This window comes from Oncorhynchus masou, unplaced genomic scaffold (genome assembly GCF_036934945.1).
Source record: "Oncorhynchus masou masou isolate Uvic2021 unplaced genomic scaffold, UVic_Omas_1.1 unplaced_scaffold_2896, whole genome shotgun sequence".
Taxonomy (NCBI): domain Eukaryota; kingdom Metazoa; phylum Chordata; class Actinopteri; order Salmoniformes; family Salmonidae; genus Oncorhynchus; species Oncorhynchus masou.
Window position 1 is genome coordinate 1 of NW_027009320.1, and position 13,272 is coordinate 13,272.

Here is a 13,272-nt window from a genome sequence, read left to right on the forward strand (position 1 = left end):
TCCCAGGTCCAGTAACCCCCCAGTAACTCACATCGTCCCAGTTCCAGTAACTCACAGCGATTTCTGTGGGGTATTCCTGACTCTCTGTAGTACTCCTCTAGTGGGGGCTCCAGCAGGATCACATCAAACTTAGTCTTCAGATCACGCAGGTCAAAGTGCTCTGGGTCGGCCTGCAGATACCTACATTAACACGTGAGTCATTTAGCAGAGCCACTACAGTAGGGAGTCATTTAACAGACTCTCCTGTCCAGAGTCATTTAACAGACTCTCCTATCCAGAGCCACTACAGTAGGGAGTCATTTAACAGACTCTCCTATCCAGAGTCATTTAACAGACTCTCCTATCCAGAGTCATTTAACAGACTCTCCTATCCAGAGTCATTTAACAGACTCTCCTATCAGGGAGTCATTTAACAGACTCTCCTATCCAGAGTCATTTAACAGACTCTCCTATCCAGAGTCATTTAACAGACTCTCCTATCCAGAGTCATTTAACAGACTCTCCTACCAGGGAGTAATTTAACATACTCTCTTATCCAGAGCCACTACAGTAGGGAGTCATTTAACAGACTCTCCTATCAGGGAGTCATTTAACAGACTCTCCTATCCAGAGACATTTAACAGACTCTCTTATCCAGAGCCACTACAGTAGGGAGACATTTAACAGACTCTCCTATCCAGAGTCATTTAACAGACTCTCCTATCAGGGAGTCATTTAACAGACTCTCCTATCAGGGAGTCATTTAACAGACTCTCCTATCCAGAGTCATTTAAAAGACTCTCCTATCAGGGAGTCATTTAATAGACTCTCCTATCAGGGAACCATTTAGCAGACTCTACTATCCACATACACACCCACCACATACACACACCACACGCACACATACACACACCAACCACACACACACATACACACACCAACCACACACACACAACATACACACACCACATACACACCTCTCATGGGGGGATTAATTGACTAGGACCTACATGGGGGGGTAAATTGCTGGGACCACCATGGGGGTTAAATGACTGAAACCTACATGGGGGGGTTAAATGACTGGGACCTACATGGGGGGTTTAAATGACTAGGACCTACATGGGGGTTAAATGACTGGGACCTACATGGGGGGGGGTAATTGCTGGGACCTACATGGGGGGTTTAAATGACTAGGACCTACATGGGGGAGTTAAATGACTGGGACCTACATGGGGGGTTAAATGACTAGGACCAACATGGGGGGTTAAATGAATGGAACCTACATGGGGGAGTGAAATGACTGGGACCTAGCATGGGGGTTAATGACTGGGACCTACATGGGGGTTAAATGACTGGGACATACATGGGGGGGTTAATGACTGGGACCTACATGGGGGTTAAATGACTGGACATACATGGGGGGTTAAAATGACTGAACCTACATGGGGGGTTAAATGACTGGGACCTACATGGGGGGGGGGGTTAAATGACTGGAACCTACATGGGGGTTAAATGACTGGGACCTACATGGGGGTTAAATGACTGGAACCTACATGGGGGGTTAAATGACTGGAACCTACATGGGGGGGTTAATGACTGGAACCTACATGGGGGTAAATGACTGGAACCTACATGGGGGTTAAATGACTGGAACCTACATGGGGGTTAAATGACTGGACCTACATGGGGGGTTAAATGACTGGAACCTACATGGGGGGGTTAAATGACTGGGACCTACATGGGGGGGTTAAATGACTGGGACCTACATGGGGGGGGGGTTAAATGACTGGGACCTACATGGGGGTTAAATGACTGAACCTACATGGGGGAGTTAAATGCCTGGGACCTACATGGGGGAGTTAAATAACTGGGACCTACATGGGGGGGGGTTAAAATGACTGGAACCTACATGGGGTTAAAATGACTGGAACCTACATGGGGGGGGGGTAAAATGACTGGGACCACATGGGGGGGTTAAATGACTGGGACTACATGGGGGTAGGGTAAATGACTGGGACCTACATGGGGGTTAAATGACTGGGATCTACATGGGGGTGGGGTAAATGAATGGGACCTACATGGGGGGGTAGGGTAAATGACTGGGACCTACATGGGGGGGGGTAAATGACTGGGATCTACATGGGGGGTGGGGTAAATGACTGGGACCTACATGGGGGGTTAAATGACTGGGATCTACATGGGGGGTTAAATGACTGGGACCTACATGAGGCGGGGTTAAATGACTGGGACCTACATGGGGGGTTAAATGACTGGGACCTACATGGGGGGGTTAAATGACTGGGATCTACATGGGGGGTTAAATGACTGGGACCTACATGGGGGGGGTTAAATGACTGGGACCTACATGGGGGGTTAAATGACTGGGATCTACATGGGGGGTAGGGTAATGACTGGGACCTACATGAGGCGGGGTTAAATGACTGGGACCTACATGAGGGCGGGGTTAAATGACTGGGACCCACATGGGGGGGTAAATGACTGGGACCTACATGGGGGGTTAAATGACTGGGACCTACATGGGGGGGTTAAATGACTGGGACCTACATGGGGGGGGGGGGGGTAAATGACTGGGACCTACATGGGGGGGTTAAATGACTGGGACCTACATGGGGGTGGGGTAAATGACTGGGACCTACATGGGGGGTTAAATGACTGGGACCTACATGGGGGGGTTAATGACTGGGACCTACATGGGGGGGGGTAAATGACTGGGACCTACATGGGGGGGTTAAATGACTGGGACCTACATGGGGGGTGGGGTAAATGACTGGGATCTACATGGGGGGTAAATGACTGGGACCTACATGGGTGGGGTAAATGACTGGGACCTACATGGGGGGGTTAAATGACTGGGACCTACATGGGGGGTGAATGACTGGGACCCACATGGGGGGGTAAATGACTGGGACCTACATGGGGGGTAAATGACTGGGACCTACATGGGGGGTTAAATGACTGGGACCTACATGGGGGGTGTTGGTGGTTGAGATTAGTTCATCCTTCAGTCTGATCAGCTCTCTCTGAGTTTAGGATACTTCAAAACCGGTCTGCCAGACCTGAAACACACAGATTACACTCACAGATTACACAAAGATTACACACACACAGACTACACGCACACACAGATTACACACACACACACACACACAGACACAAAGATTACACACACACAGACTACACACACACACAGACACAAAGATTACACACACACAGACACAAAGATTACACACACACAGACTACACACACACACAGACACAAAGATTACACACACACAGACTACACGCACACACAGACTACACACACACACAGACACAAAGATTACACACACACAGACACAAAGATTACACACACACAGACTACACACACACACAGACACAAAGATTACACACACACAGACACAAAGATTACACACACAGACACAAAGATTACACACACACAGACACAAAGATTACACACACACAGACTACACACACACACAGACACAAAGATTACACACACACAGATTACACACAGATTACACACACACAGACACAAAGATTACACACACAGACACAAAGATTACACACACACAGACACAAAGATTACACACACACAGACTACACACACACACAGATTACACACACACACACAGATTACACACAGATTACACACAGATTAAACAGACACAGATTACACACACAGGTGGTGACACACACACAGATTACACACAGATTACACACAGATTAAACAGACACAGATTACACACACAGGTGGTGACACACACACAGATTACACACAGATTAAACAACAACAGATTACACACACAGGTGGTGACACACACACAGATTACACACAGATTACACACAGATTAAACAGACACAGATTACACACACAGGTGGTGACACACACACAGATTACACACAGATTACACACACAGGTGGTGACACACACACAGATTACAGATACACTGTCGTACCGACGTCTCTGATGAAGTTCTGTGGTCGGTGTCCGGTGTCCACAAAGTGTTGACAGTAGTCATTATGGGGGTTCAGACTCTGGGTACCCTGATACAGACAGACAGACAGTTAACCTATAACAACAGTGTTGACAGTAGTCATTATGGGGGTTCAGACTCTGGGTACCCTGAAACAGACAGACAGTTAACCTATAACAACAGTGTTGACAGTAGTCATTATGGGGGTTCAGACTCTGGGTACCCTGAAACAGACAGACAGTTAACCTATAACAACAGTGTTGACAGTAGTCATTATGGGGGTTCAGACTCTGGGTACCCTGAAACAGACAGACAGACAGTTAACCTATAACAACAGTGTTGACAGTAGTCATTATGGGGGTTCAGACTCTGGGTACCCTGAAACAGACAGACAGATAGTTAACCTATAACAACAGTGTTGACAGTAGTCATTATGGGGGTTCAGACTCTGGGTACCCTGATACAGACAGACAGACAGTTAACCTATAACAACAGTGTTGACAGTAGTCATTATGGGGGTTCAGACTCTGGGTACCCTGATACAGACAGACAGTTAACCTATAACAACAGTGTTGACAGTAGTCATTATGGGGGTTCAGACTCTGGGTACCCTGAAACAGACAGACAGTTAACCTATAACAACAGTGTTGACAGTAGTCATTATGGGGGTTCAGACTCTGGGTACCCTGATACAGACAGACAGTTAACCTATAACAACAGTGTTGACAGTAGTCATTATGGGGGTTCAGACTCTGGGTACCCTGATACAGACAGACAGACAGTTAACCTATAACAACAGTGTTGACAGTAGTCATTATGGGGTTCAGACTCTGGGTACCCTGATACAGAGAGACAGTTAACCTATAACAACAGTGTTGACAGTAGTCATTATGGGGGTTCAGACTCTGGGTACCCTGATACAGACAGACAGACAGTTAACCTATAACAACAGTGTTGACAGTAGTCATGTCAACACTGACATGACTACTGTGTGTGTGTCACCTTGAGGAAGGTTGTAGAGTCCTTGTAGACCTCTTCATAAGGATTGCTCTCATCTGGTGGTAGCATCTCCAACTCTTCCTACACACACACACACACACACACACACACACACACACACACACACACACACACACACACACACACACACACACTATGAAACAGATAGACGTTCCTCTCAGTGATCCAGTCTATCAGAGACGTTCCTCTCAGTGATCCAGTCTATCAGAGACGTTCCTCTCAGTGATCCAGTCTATTATAGATACGTTCCTCTCAGTGATCCAGTCTATCAAAGAGATGTTCCTCTCAGTGATCCAGTCTATCACAGAGACGTTCCTCTCAGTGATCCAGTCTATTATAGATACGATCCTCTCAGTGATCCAGTCTATTATAGATACGATCCTCTCAGTGATCCAGTCTATCAGAGACGTTCCTCTCAGTGATCCAGTCTATCAAAGAGATGTTCCTCTCAGTGACCCAGTCTATTATAGATACGTTCCTCTCAGTGATCCAGTCTATCACAGAGATGTTCCTCTCTGTGATCCAGTCTATCAGAAACGTTCCTCTCAGTGATCCAGTCTATCACAGAGACGTTCCTCTCAGTGATCCAGTCTATCACAGAGATGTTCCTCTCTGTGATCCAGTCTATCAGATACGTTCCTCTCAGTGATCCAGTCTATCACAGAGACGTTCCTCTCAGTGATCCAGTCTATCACAGAGATGTTCCTCTCAGTGATCCAGTCTATCAGAAACGTTCCTCTCAGTGATCCAGTCTATTATAGATACGTTCCTCTCAGTGATCCAGTCTATCACAGAGACGTTCCTCTCAGTGATCCAGTCTATCACAGAGATGTTCCTCTCAGTGATGTTCCTCTCTGCTCTTCCTCCCGGGGAAGGACTGCCCGTTCCATGATCTCGCCATCACGGTTGACAACTCCAACTCCATTGTGTCCTCCTCCCAGAGCGCTAAGAACCTTGGCGTGATCCTGGACAACACCCTGTCGTTCTCAACTAACATCAAGGCGGTGGCCCGTTCCTGTAGGTTCATGCTCTACAACATCCGCAGAGTACGACCCTGCCTCACACAGGAAGCGGCGCAGGTCCTAATCCAGGCACTTGTCATCTCCCGTCTGGATTACTGCAACTCGCTGTTGGCTGGGCTCCCTGCCTGTGCCATTAAACCCCTACAACTTATCCAGAACGCCGCAGCCCGTCTGGTGTTCAACCTTCCCAAGTTCTCTCACGTCACCCCGCTCCTCCGCTCTCCACTGGCTTCCAGTTGAAGCTCGCATCCGCTACAAGACCATGGTGCTTGCCTCACGGAGCTGTGAGGGGAACGGCACCGCAGTACCTCCAGGCTCTGATCAGGCCCTACACCCAAACAAGGGCACTGCGTTCATCCACCTCTGGCCTGCTCGCCTCCCTACCACTGAGGAAGTACAGTTCCCGCTCAGCCCAGTCAAAACTGTTCGCTGCTCTGGCCCCCCAATGGTGGAACAAACTCCCCAGGACGCCAGGACAGCGGAGTCAATCACCACCTTCCGGAGACACCTGAAACCCCACCTCTTCAAGGAATACCTAGGATAGGATAAAGCAATCCTTCTCACCCCCCCTTAAATGATTTAGATGCACTATTGTAAAGTGGCTGTTCCACTGATGTCAGAAGGTGAATTCACCAATTTGTAAGTCGCTCTGGATAAGAGCGTCTGCTAAATGACTTAAATGTAAATGTAAATGATCCAGTCTATCACAGAGATGTTCCTCTCAGTGATCCAGTCTATCACAGAGATGTTCCTCTCTGTGATCCAGTCTATCAGAAACGTTCCTCTCAGTGATCCAGTCTATCACAGAGATGTTCCTCTCAGTGATCCAGTCTATAACAGAGACGTTCCTCTCAGTGATACAGTCTATCACAGAGATGTTCCTCTCTGTGATCCAGTCTATCAGAAACGTTCCTCTCAGTGATCCAGTCTATTATAGATACGTTCCTCTCAGTGATCCAGTCTATCACAGAGACGTTCCTCTCAGTGATCCAGTCTATCAAAGAAATGTTCCTCTCAGTGACCAAATCTATTAGAGATACGTTCCTCTCAGTGACCCAGTCTCTCACGGAGACGTTCCTCTCAGTGATCCAGTCTATTATAGATACGTTCCTCTCAGTGACCCAGTCTATTAGAGATACGTTCCTCTCAGTGATCCAGTCTATCAGAGACGTTCCTCTCAGTGACCCAGTCTATTATAGATACGTTCCTCTCAGTGATCCAGTCTATCAGAGACGTTCCTCTCAGTGACCCAGTCTATTATAGATACGATCCTCTCAGTGATCCAGTCTATTATAGATACGTTCCTCTCAGTGATCCAGTCTATCACAGAGGTGTTCCTCTCAGTGATCCAGTCTATTATAGATACGTTCCTCTCAGTGATCCAATCTATCAGATACGTTCATCTCAGTGACCCAGTCTATTATAGATACGTTCCTCTCAGTGATCCAGTCTATTATAGATACGTTCCTCTCAGTGATCCAGTCTATCACAGAGACGTTCCTCTCAGTGATCCAGTCTATTATAGATACGTTCCTCTCAGTGATCCAGTCTATTATAGATACGTTCCTCTCAGTGATCCAGTCTATTATAGATAAGTTCCTCTCAGTGATCCAGTCTATTATAGATACGTCCCTCTCAGTGATCCAGTCTATCACAGAGGTGTTCCTCTCAGTGATCGAGTCTATCAGAGACGTTCCTCTCAGTGATCCAGTCTATTATAGATACGTTCCTCTCAGTGATCCACTATCAGATACGTTCATCTCAGTGACCCAGTCTATTATAGATACGTTCCTTTCAGTGACCCAGTCTATTATAGATACGTTCCTCTCAGTGATCCAGTCTATCAGAGACGTTCCTCTCAGTGATCCAGTCTATTATAGATACGTTCCTCTCAGTGATCCAGTCTATCAGATCCGTTCCTCTCAGTGACCCAGTCTATTATAGATACGATCCTCTCAGTGATCCAGTCTATTATAGATACGTTCCTCTCAGTGATCCAGTCTATTATAGAGACGTTCCTCTCAGTGACCCAGTCTATTATAGATACGATCCTCTCAGTGATCCAGTCTATTATAGATACGTTCCTCTCAGTGATCCAGTCTATCACAGAGGTGTTCCTCTCAGTGATCCAGTCTATCAGAGACGTTCCTCTCAGTGATCCAGTCTATTATAGATACGTTCCTCTCAGTGATCCAGTCTATCACAGAGGTGTTCCTCTCAGTGATCCAATCTATCAGAGACGTTCCTCTCAGTGATCCAGTCTATTATAGATACGTTCCTCTCAGTGATCCAATCTATCAGATACGTTCATCTCAGTGACCCAGTCTATTATAGATACGTTCCTCTCAGTGACCCAGTCTTTATAGATATGTTCATCTCAGTGACCCAGTCTATCACAGAGACGTTCCTCTCAGTGATCCAGTCTATCACAGAGACGTTCCTCTCAGTGATGTGTGTGTGTTCCTACCTTCTGCTCCTCAACGTCCTCCTCTGTGTCCTCTCCCTCCACCTGAGGCTTCCTCTTGGAGCTCGGCCCAGCAGCATCGAACGATGCCCTACACATACACAATTTGTGGAATAGTTCAACCAAGTGATTGGGCTGGAACAAAAATGTGTGCACTCCTGTGGTCCCCAAGGAATTGAGAAACACTCAATGATTGCTGGAAGTGTGTGTGTATACCTGTAACAGCAGTCTGTGTGTGTGTGTGTGTGTGTGTGTGTATACCTGTAACAGCAGTCTGTGTGTGTGTGTATGTGTGTGTGTGTGTGTATACCTGTAACAGCAGTCTGTGTGTGTGTGTGTGTGTGTATACCTGTAACAGCAGTCTGTGTGTGTGTGTGTATACCTGTAACAGCAGTCTGTGTGTGTGTGTGTGTGTGTGTGTGTGTGTGTGTGTGTGTGTGTGTGTGTGTGTGTGTGTGTGTGTGTGTGTGTGTGTGTGTGTGTGTGTGTGTGTGTGTGTGTGTGTGTGTGTGCGTGTACCTGTATGTCTCTCTGGTCTCCTCAATCTCCTTCAGTTCGTCTTTGCTGTTCAGAACGGCGCCTATACTGTCCGCACTCTCTGCTCCCAACTAGGGGAGGAACGGACCAGTTAGCTAGCTATTAATGTTAGTTAGGACAGGAACAGACAAGTTAGTTAGCTATTAATGTTAGCTAGGTCAGGAACGGACAAGTTAGTTAGCTATTAATGTTAGTTAGGACAGGAACGGACAAGTTAGTTAGCTATTAATGTTAGTTAGGACAGGAACGGACAAGTTAGTTAGCTATTAATGTTAGCTAGGACAGGAACGGACATGTTAGTTAGCTATTAATGTTAGTTAGGACAGGAACGGACAAGTTAGTTAGCTATTAATGTTAGTTAGGACAGGAACAGACAAGTTAGTTAGCTATTAATGTTAGCTAGGACAGGAACGGACATGTTAGTTAGCTATTAATGTTAGTTAGGACAGGAACGGACAAGTTAGCTAGCTATTAATGTTAGCTAGGACAGGAACGGACAAGTTAGTTAGCTATTAATGTTAGCTAGGACAGGAACGGACAAGTTAGCTAGCTATTAATGTTAGCTAGCTAGTAATCTTAGCTAAAAGCGATCACTCTGCTCAAATAAAAGCAGCTTAATGTATACAGCAGACATGGAATGCAACGCAATGTGCTTCACAGGATTATTTACAAATAAAAAACAATAAAAACAAAAACATTTAGTACACAAAAACATGAGGATAAAAATAATAATAATAAAAATTGAATGACTACAAAGCAGCCCGAGGAAAAGCAGAGGGTGTGTTTTAAGATCTCTTTTAAATATGTCAGTTTCTAAAGATGTTAGCTAGGACAAGTTATGGACAAGTTAACTAGTAATGTTAGCTAAAAGCTATCACTCTTTGCTCCCAACTAGGAGAGGACCAGACAAGTTAGTTAACTAGTAATGATAGCTAGGACAGGAACGAACAAGTTAGTTAACTAGTAATGTTAGCTAAAAGCTATCACTCTTTGCTCCCAACTAGGAGAGGACCAGACAAGTTAGTTCAATACAAAGATTAGCTACAAGCTGAACCAGTATCTGTGCGGTATGTAAAAATAAACTCCCATTCACCAGCTCTGCAAGCGTTATGTCAAAATACATTAGTTGATTCACCAAATATAGAGATTCGCTATGACCTTTGTTTACTCCAGTTATAGCCGGTATCTACCTCCAAAACAGGGCTTAATAAAGGAGCTGGAGTAAACTCCCAACATGCATGGCTGTAATGAGGTAAACATGAGGTACCAACTAGAATGTATTGAGCTGTAGTAAACTTCCAACCTGCACTGAGATGCAGTGTCTTAGACCACTGCGCCATTCGGGAGCGATCTAAAAAATAATCTTCTTTGGCACCTCATGGAAACAGTGTAATCTGGGCTACCGAATGGCGCAGTGGTCTAAGACACTGCATCTCAGTGCAAGAGGTGTCACTGCAGTACCTGGTTTGAATCCAGGCTGCATCACATCTGACCGTGATTGGTAGTCTCGTAGGGCGGCGCGCAATTGGCCGTATTGTAAATAAGAATTTGTTCTTCACTGATGTATACTTAACAAAAAGCATATACGCAATAACTTCAATGATTTTTACTGAGTTAGTTCATATACGGAAATCAATAAATTGAAATAAATTCCTTAGGCCCTAATCTATGGATTTCACATGACTGGGCAGGCCTGGGAGGGCATAGGCCCACCCACTGGGGAGTCAGGTCCAGCCAATCAGAATGAGTTTTTCCCCCACAAAAGGGCTTTATCGCAGCCAGAAATACTCCTCAGTTTCATCAGCTGTCCGGGTGGCTGGTCTCAGACGATCCCACAGGTGAAGAAGCAAGACGTGGAGGTCCTGGGTTGGCATGGTTACACGTGGTTGTGATGCCGGGTTGGACATACTGCCAAATTCTTTAAAACGACGTTGGAGGCGGGTTATTGTAGAGAAATTAACATTCAATTCTCTGGCTACAGCTCTGGTGGACATTCCTGCAGTCAGAATACCAATTGCACGCTCCCTCAACTTGAGACATCTGTGGCATTGTGTTGTGACAAAACTGTGCATTTTAGTGGCTTTTTTATTGTCCCCAGCACAAGGTGCACCTGTGTAATGATCATGCTGTTTAATCAGGTTCTTGATATGCCACACCTGTCAGGTGGATGAATTCTCAGGAATGTTAACAAATTAGAGCACAACAGTTGAGAGAAATAAGCTTTCTGTGCTTATAGAACATTTCAGGTCATGAAACTTTACATGTTGCATATATATATATATATATATATATATATATATATATATATAAAATACATATATATATATATATATATATATACCATATATATAAAATATAATATATATACACCGGCATAACGGGAGTAAATGAAGACAGTTGCTCAGCGACACTCCATACTTGGTGAATCAACAAACGCATTTTGACATGAACGGTTGCAGAGCTGGCTAATAATGGGATTTTGAATCTTTCTGGGCGTTAGAGACGCCTCTAATGCACAGAGATAATGGGTCGTCTGGAAGCGATCCGTCTCTTAGCTTGTAAACATATGTTAGAGACGCCTCTAATGCACAGAGATAATGGTTCGTCTGGAAGCGATCAGTCTCTTAGCTACGATCATACGTTAGAGACGCCTCTAATGCACAGAGATAATGGTTCATCTAGAAGCGATCAGTGTCTTAGCTATAAACATACGTTAGAGACGCCTCTAATGCACAGAGATAATGGTTCGTCTGGAAGCGATCAGTCTCTTAGCTATAAACATACGTTAGAGACGCCTCTAATGCACAGAGATAATGGTTCGTCTAGAAGCGATCCGTCTCTAAGCTACGATCATACGCACAAAATGCTCTCACGTCATAACAGTAACTACTGTCTAGGACGAACAATAGCTAGCTAACGTAACTATTATGAGTTGATAAAAGATACTTGGTCAACTATCATGCGTTGGTTAACTAATATACATTTAGCTTTTTCCACTCAACTCAATCAAGGTCAATTGGCATCACTCCACTGCCACAAAATAAGCCAAAATAGCTAAATAACAACAATATGTACAGTAAATACGATTGTTAACTAACAACAAGTTAATAGCTAACCAGAGGCTCACTTTAGACGATGTGCTCGGTAAATGACATGTTAAGTCATGCTAATAGCTAACGTTACCTGTTGACCTAATCCTATTCAGTTAAACCAAACACCGTAGCATAACGTTACATGTTTACATTAGCTACAAATGTTAGTCAACTCACAAGGTATGGTAGTTATGTAGCTAGATACATAGATGTCTCTTCCCTCGGGCTAAAGGCTTTAGTGGGCCAGCATGTAGCCTCCCCTTATCTCACCTCATTCTACTCACATTGTATATAGACTTGTTTTTCTACTGTATTATTGACTGTATGTTTGTTTGTGTGGTTGTATGTGTCGAACTGCTTTGCTTTATCTTGGTCAGGGTTTCAGATGTACATGAGAACTTGTTCTCAACTGGCCTACCTGGTTAAATAAAGGTGAAATAAATAAATAAAATCAAAACAAGAAGACAACGCATGTTAGCTCCCTAGCTATTATAACTAACTACAGCTAGCTACCTGTTGAGCTAGAAGCTGGCGTCGCAGCTTCTGCTTTTCCCGTATCTCCTGTAGGCGACTATTCATTTCTTTATCGGTGATTAGTTTAATAAGAGTATTTCGTTAGTTACACCAAAAAATAGTTTAAAACTTGTTTTTTTTGTTGCTGCGGTTTCGGAGGTCGGAAAGCTTTTTTTACTCCAAAACAATGAACGTTAGTCGAGTTGTGATGACGTCCATCCGGTTCGACTGCTGCGCATGTGATTTGCGTCACAGTTCGTCGCGTTCCTGTCTTTCTGCTGGTGGAATGGAGTAGATGCGACCACACGGTGGTGATGTTGTATCGCGTTATTCCACCGTGAATAAACTCTGAACCATGATCATCAGAAAGGCCGTTTGTCACCAATTATCTCTCTACTTCCGCCCAAAGTGTGCTGGAAGAGGGGCGTTAACTTCCTCGAGCTAGCCCATGCCTCTACCAACCTATAGCTTTCAGATGTTGCTGTAGAGAGCAGTGAAGGTGTAGACTTCAGGAGGAAAGAGAGATTATTGTGTTCCAGTAGCAGGGTCGTTCCAGTAGCAGGGCTGTTCCAGTAGCAGGGTTGTTCCAGTAGCAGGGTTGTTCCAGTAGCAGGGCCGTTCCAGTAGCAGGGTCGTTCCAGTAGCAGGGT

At 45.1% G+C, this 13,272-nt stretch overlaps 1 protein-coding gene across 2 annotated transcripts; it reads right to left on the bottom strand.

The window, feature by feature from the left end:
* Positions 1–3,016: 3,016 nt before the first annotated feature.
* LOC135533997 (N6-adenosine-methyltransferase non-catalytic subunit-like) lies at positions 3,017–12,828 on the bottom strand. Of its 2 annotated transcripts, XM_064961158.1 has the most exons (6): positions 12,623–12,827; positions 9,000–9,088; positions 8,484–8,571; positions 4,977–5,054; positions 3,957–4,044; positions 3,017–3,056 (listed from the first exon to the last, which is right to left on the bottom strand). In XM_064961158.1, exons 1-6 carry the CDS (start codon positions 12,686–12,688, stop codon positions 3,037–3,039), a joined length of 429 nt encoding a protein of 142 aa, XP_064817230.1. In that variant the 5' UTR covers positions 12,689–12,827; the 3' UTR covers positions 3,017–3,036. The 2 variants fall into 2 exon arrangements, with proteins under 2 accessions (XP_064817230.1, XP_064817231.1); XM_064961159.1 differs by lacking the exon at positions 4,977–5,054 and having other exon boundaries at positions 12,623–12,828.
* Between the last annotated feature and the right edge of the window lie 444 nt (positions 12,829–13,272).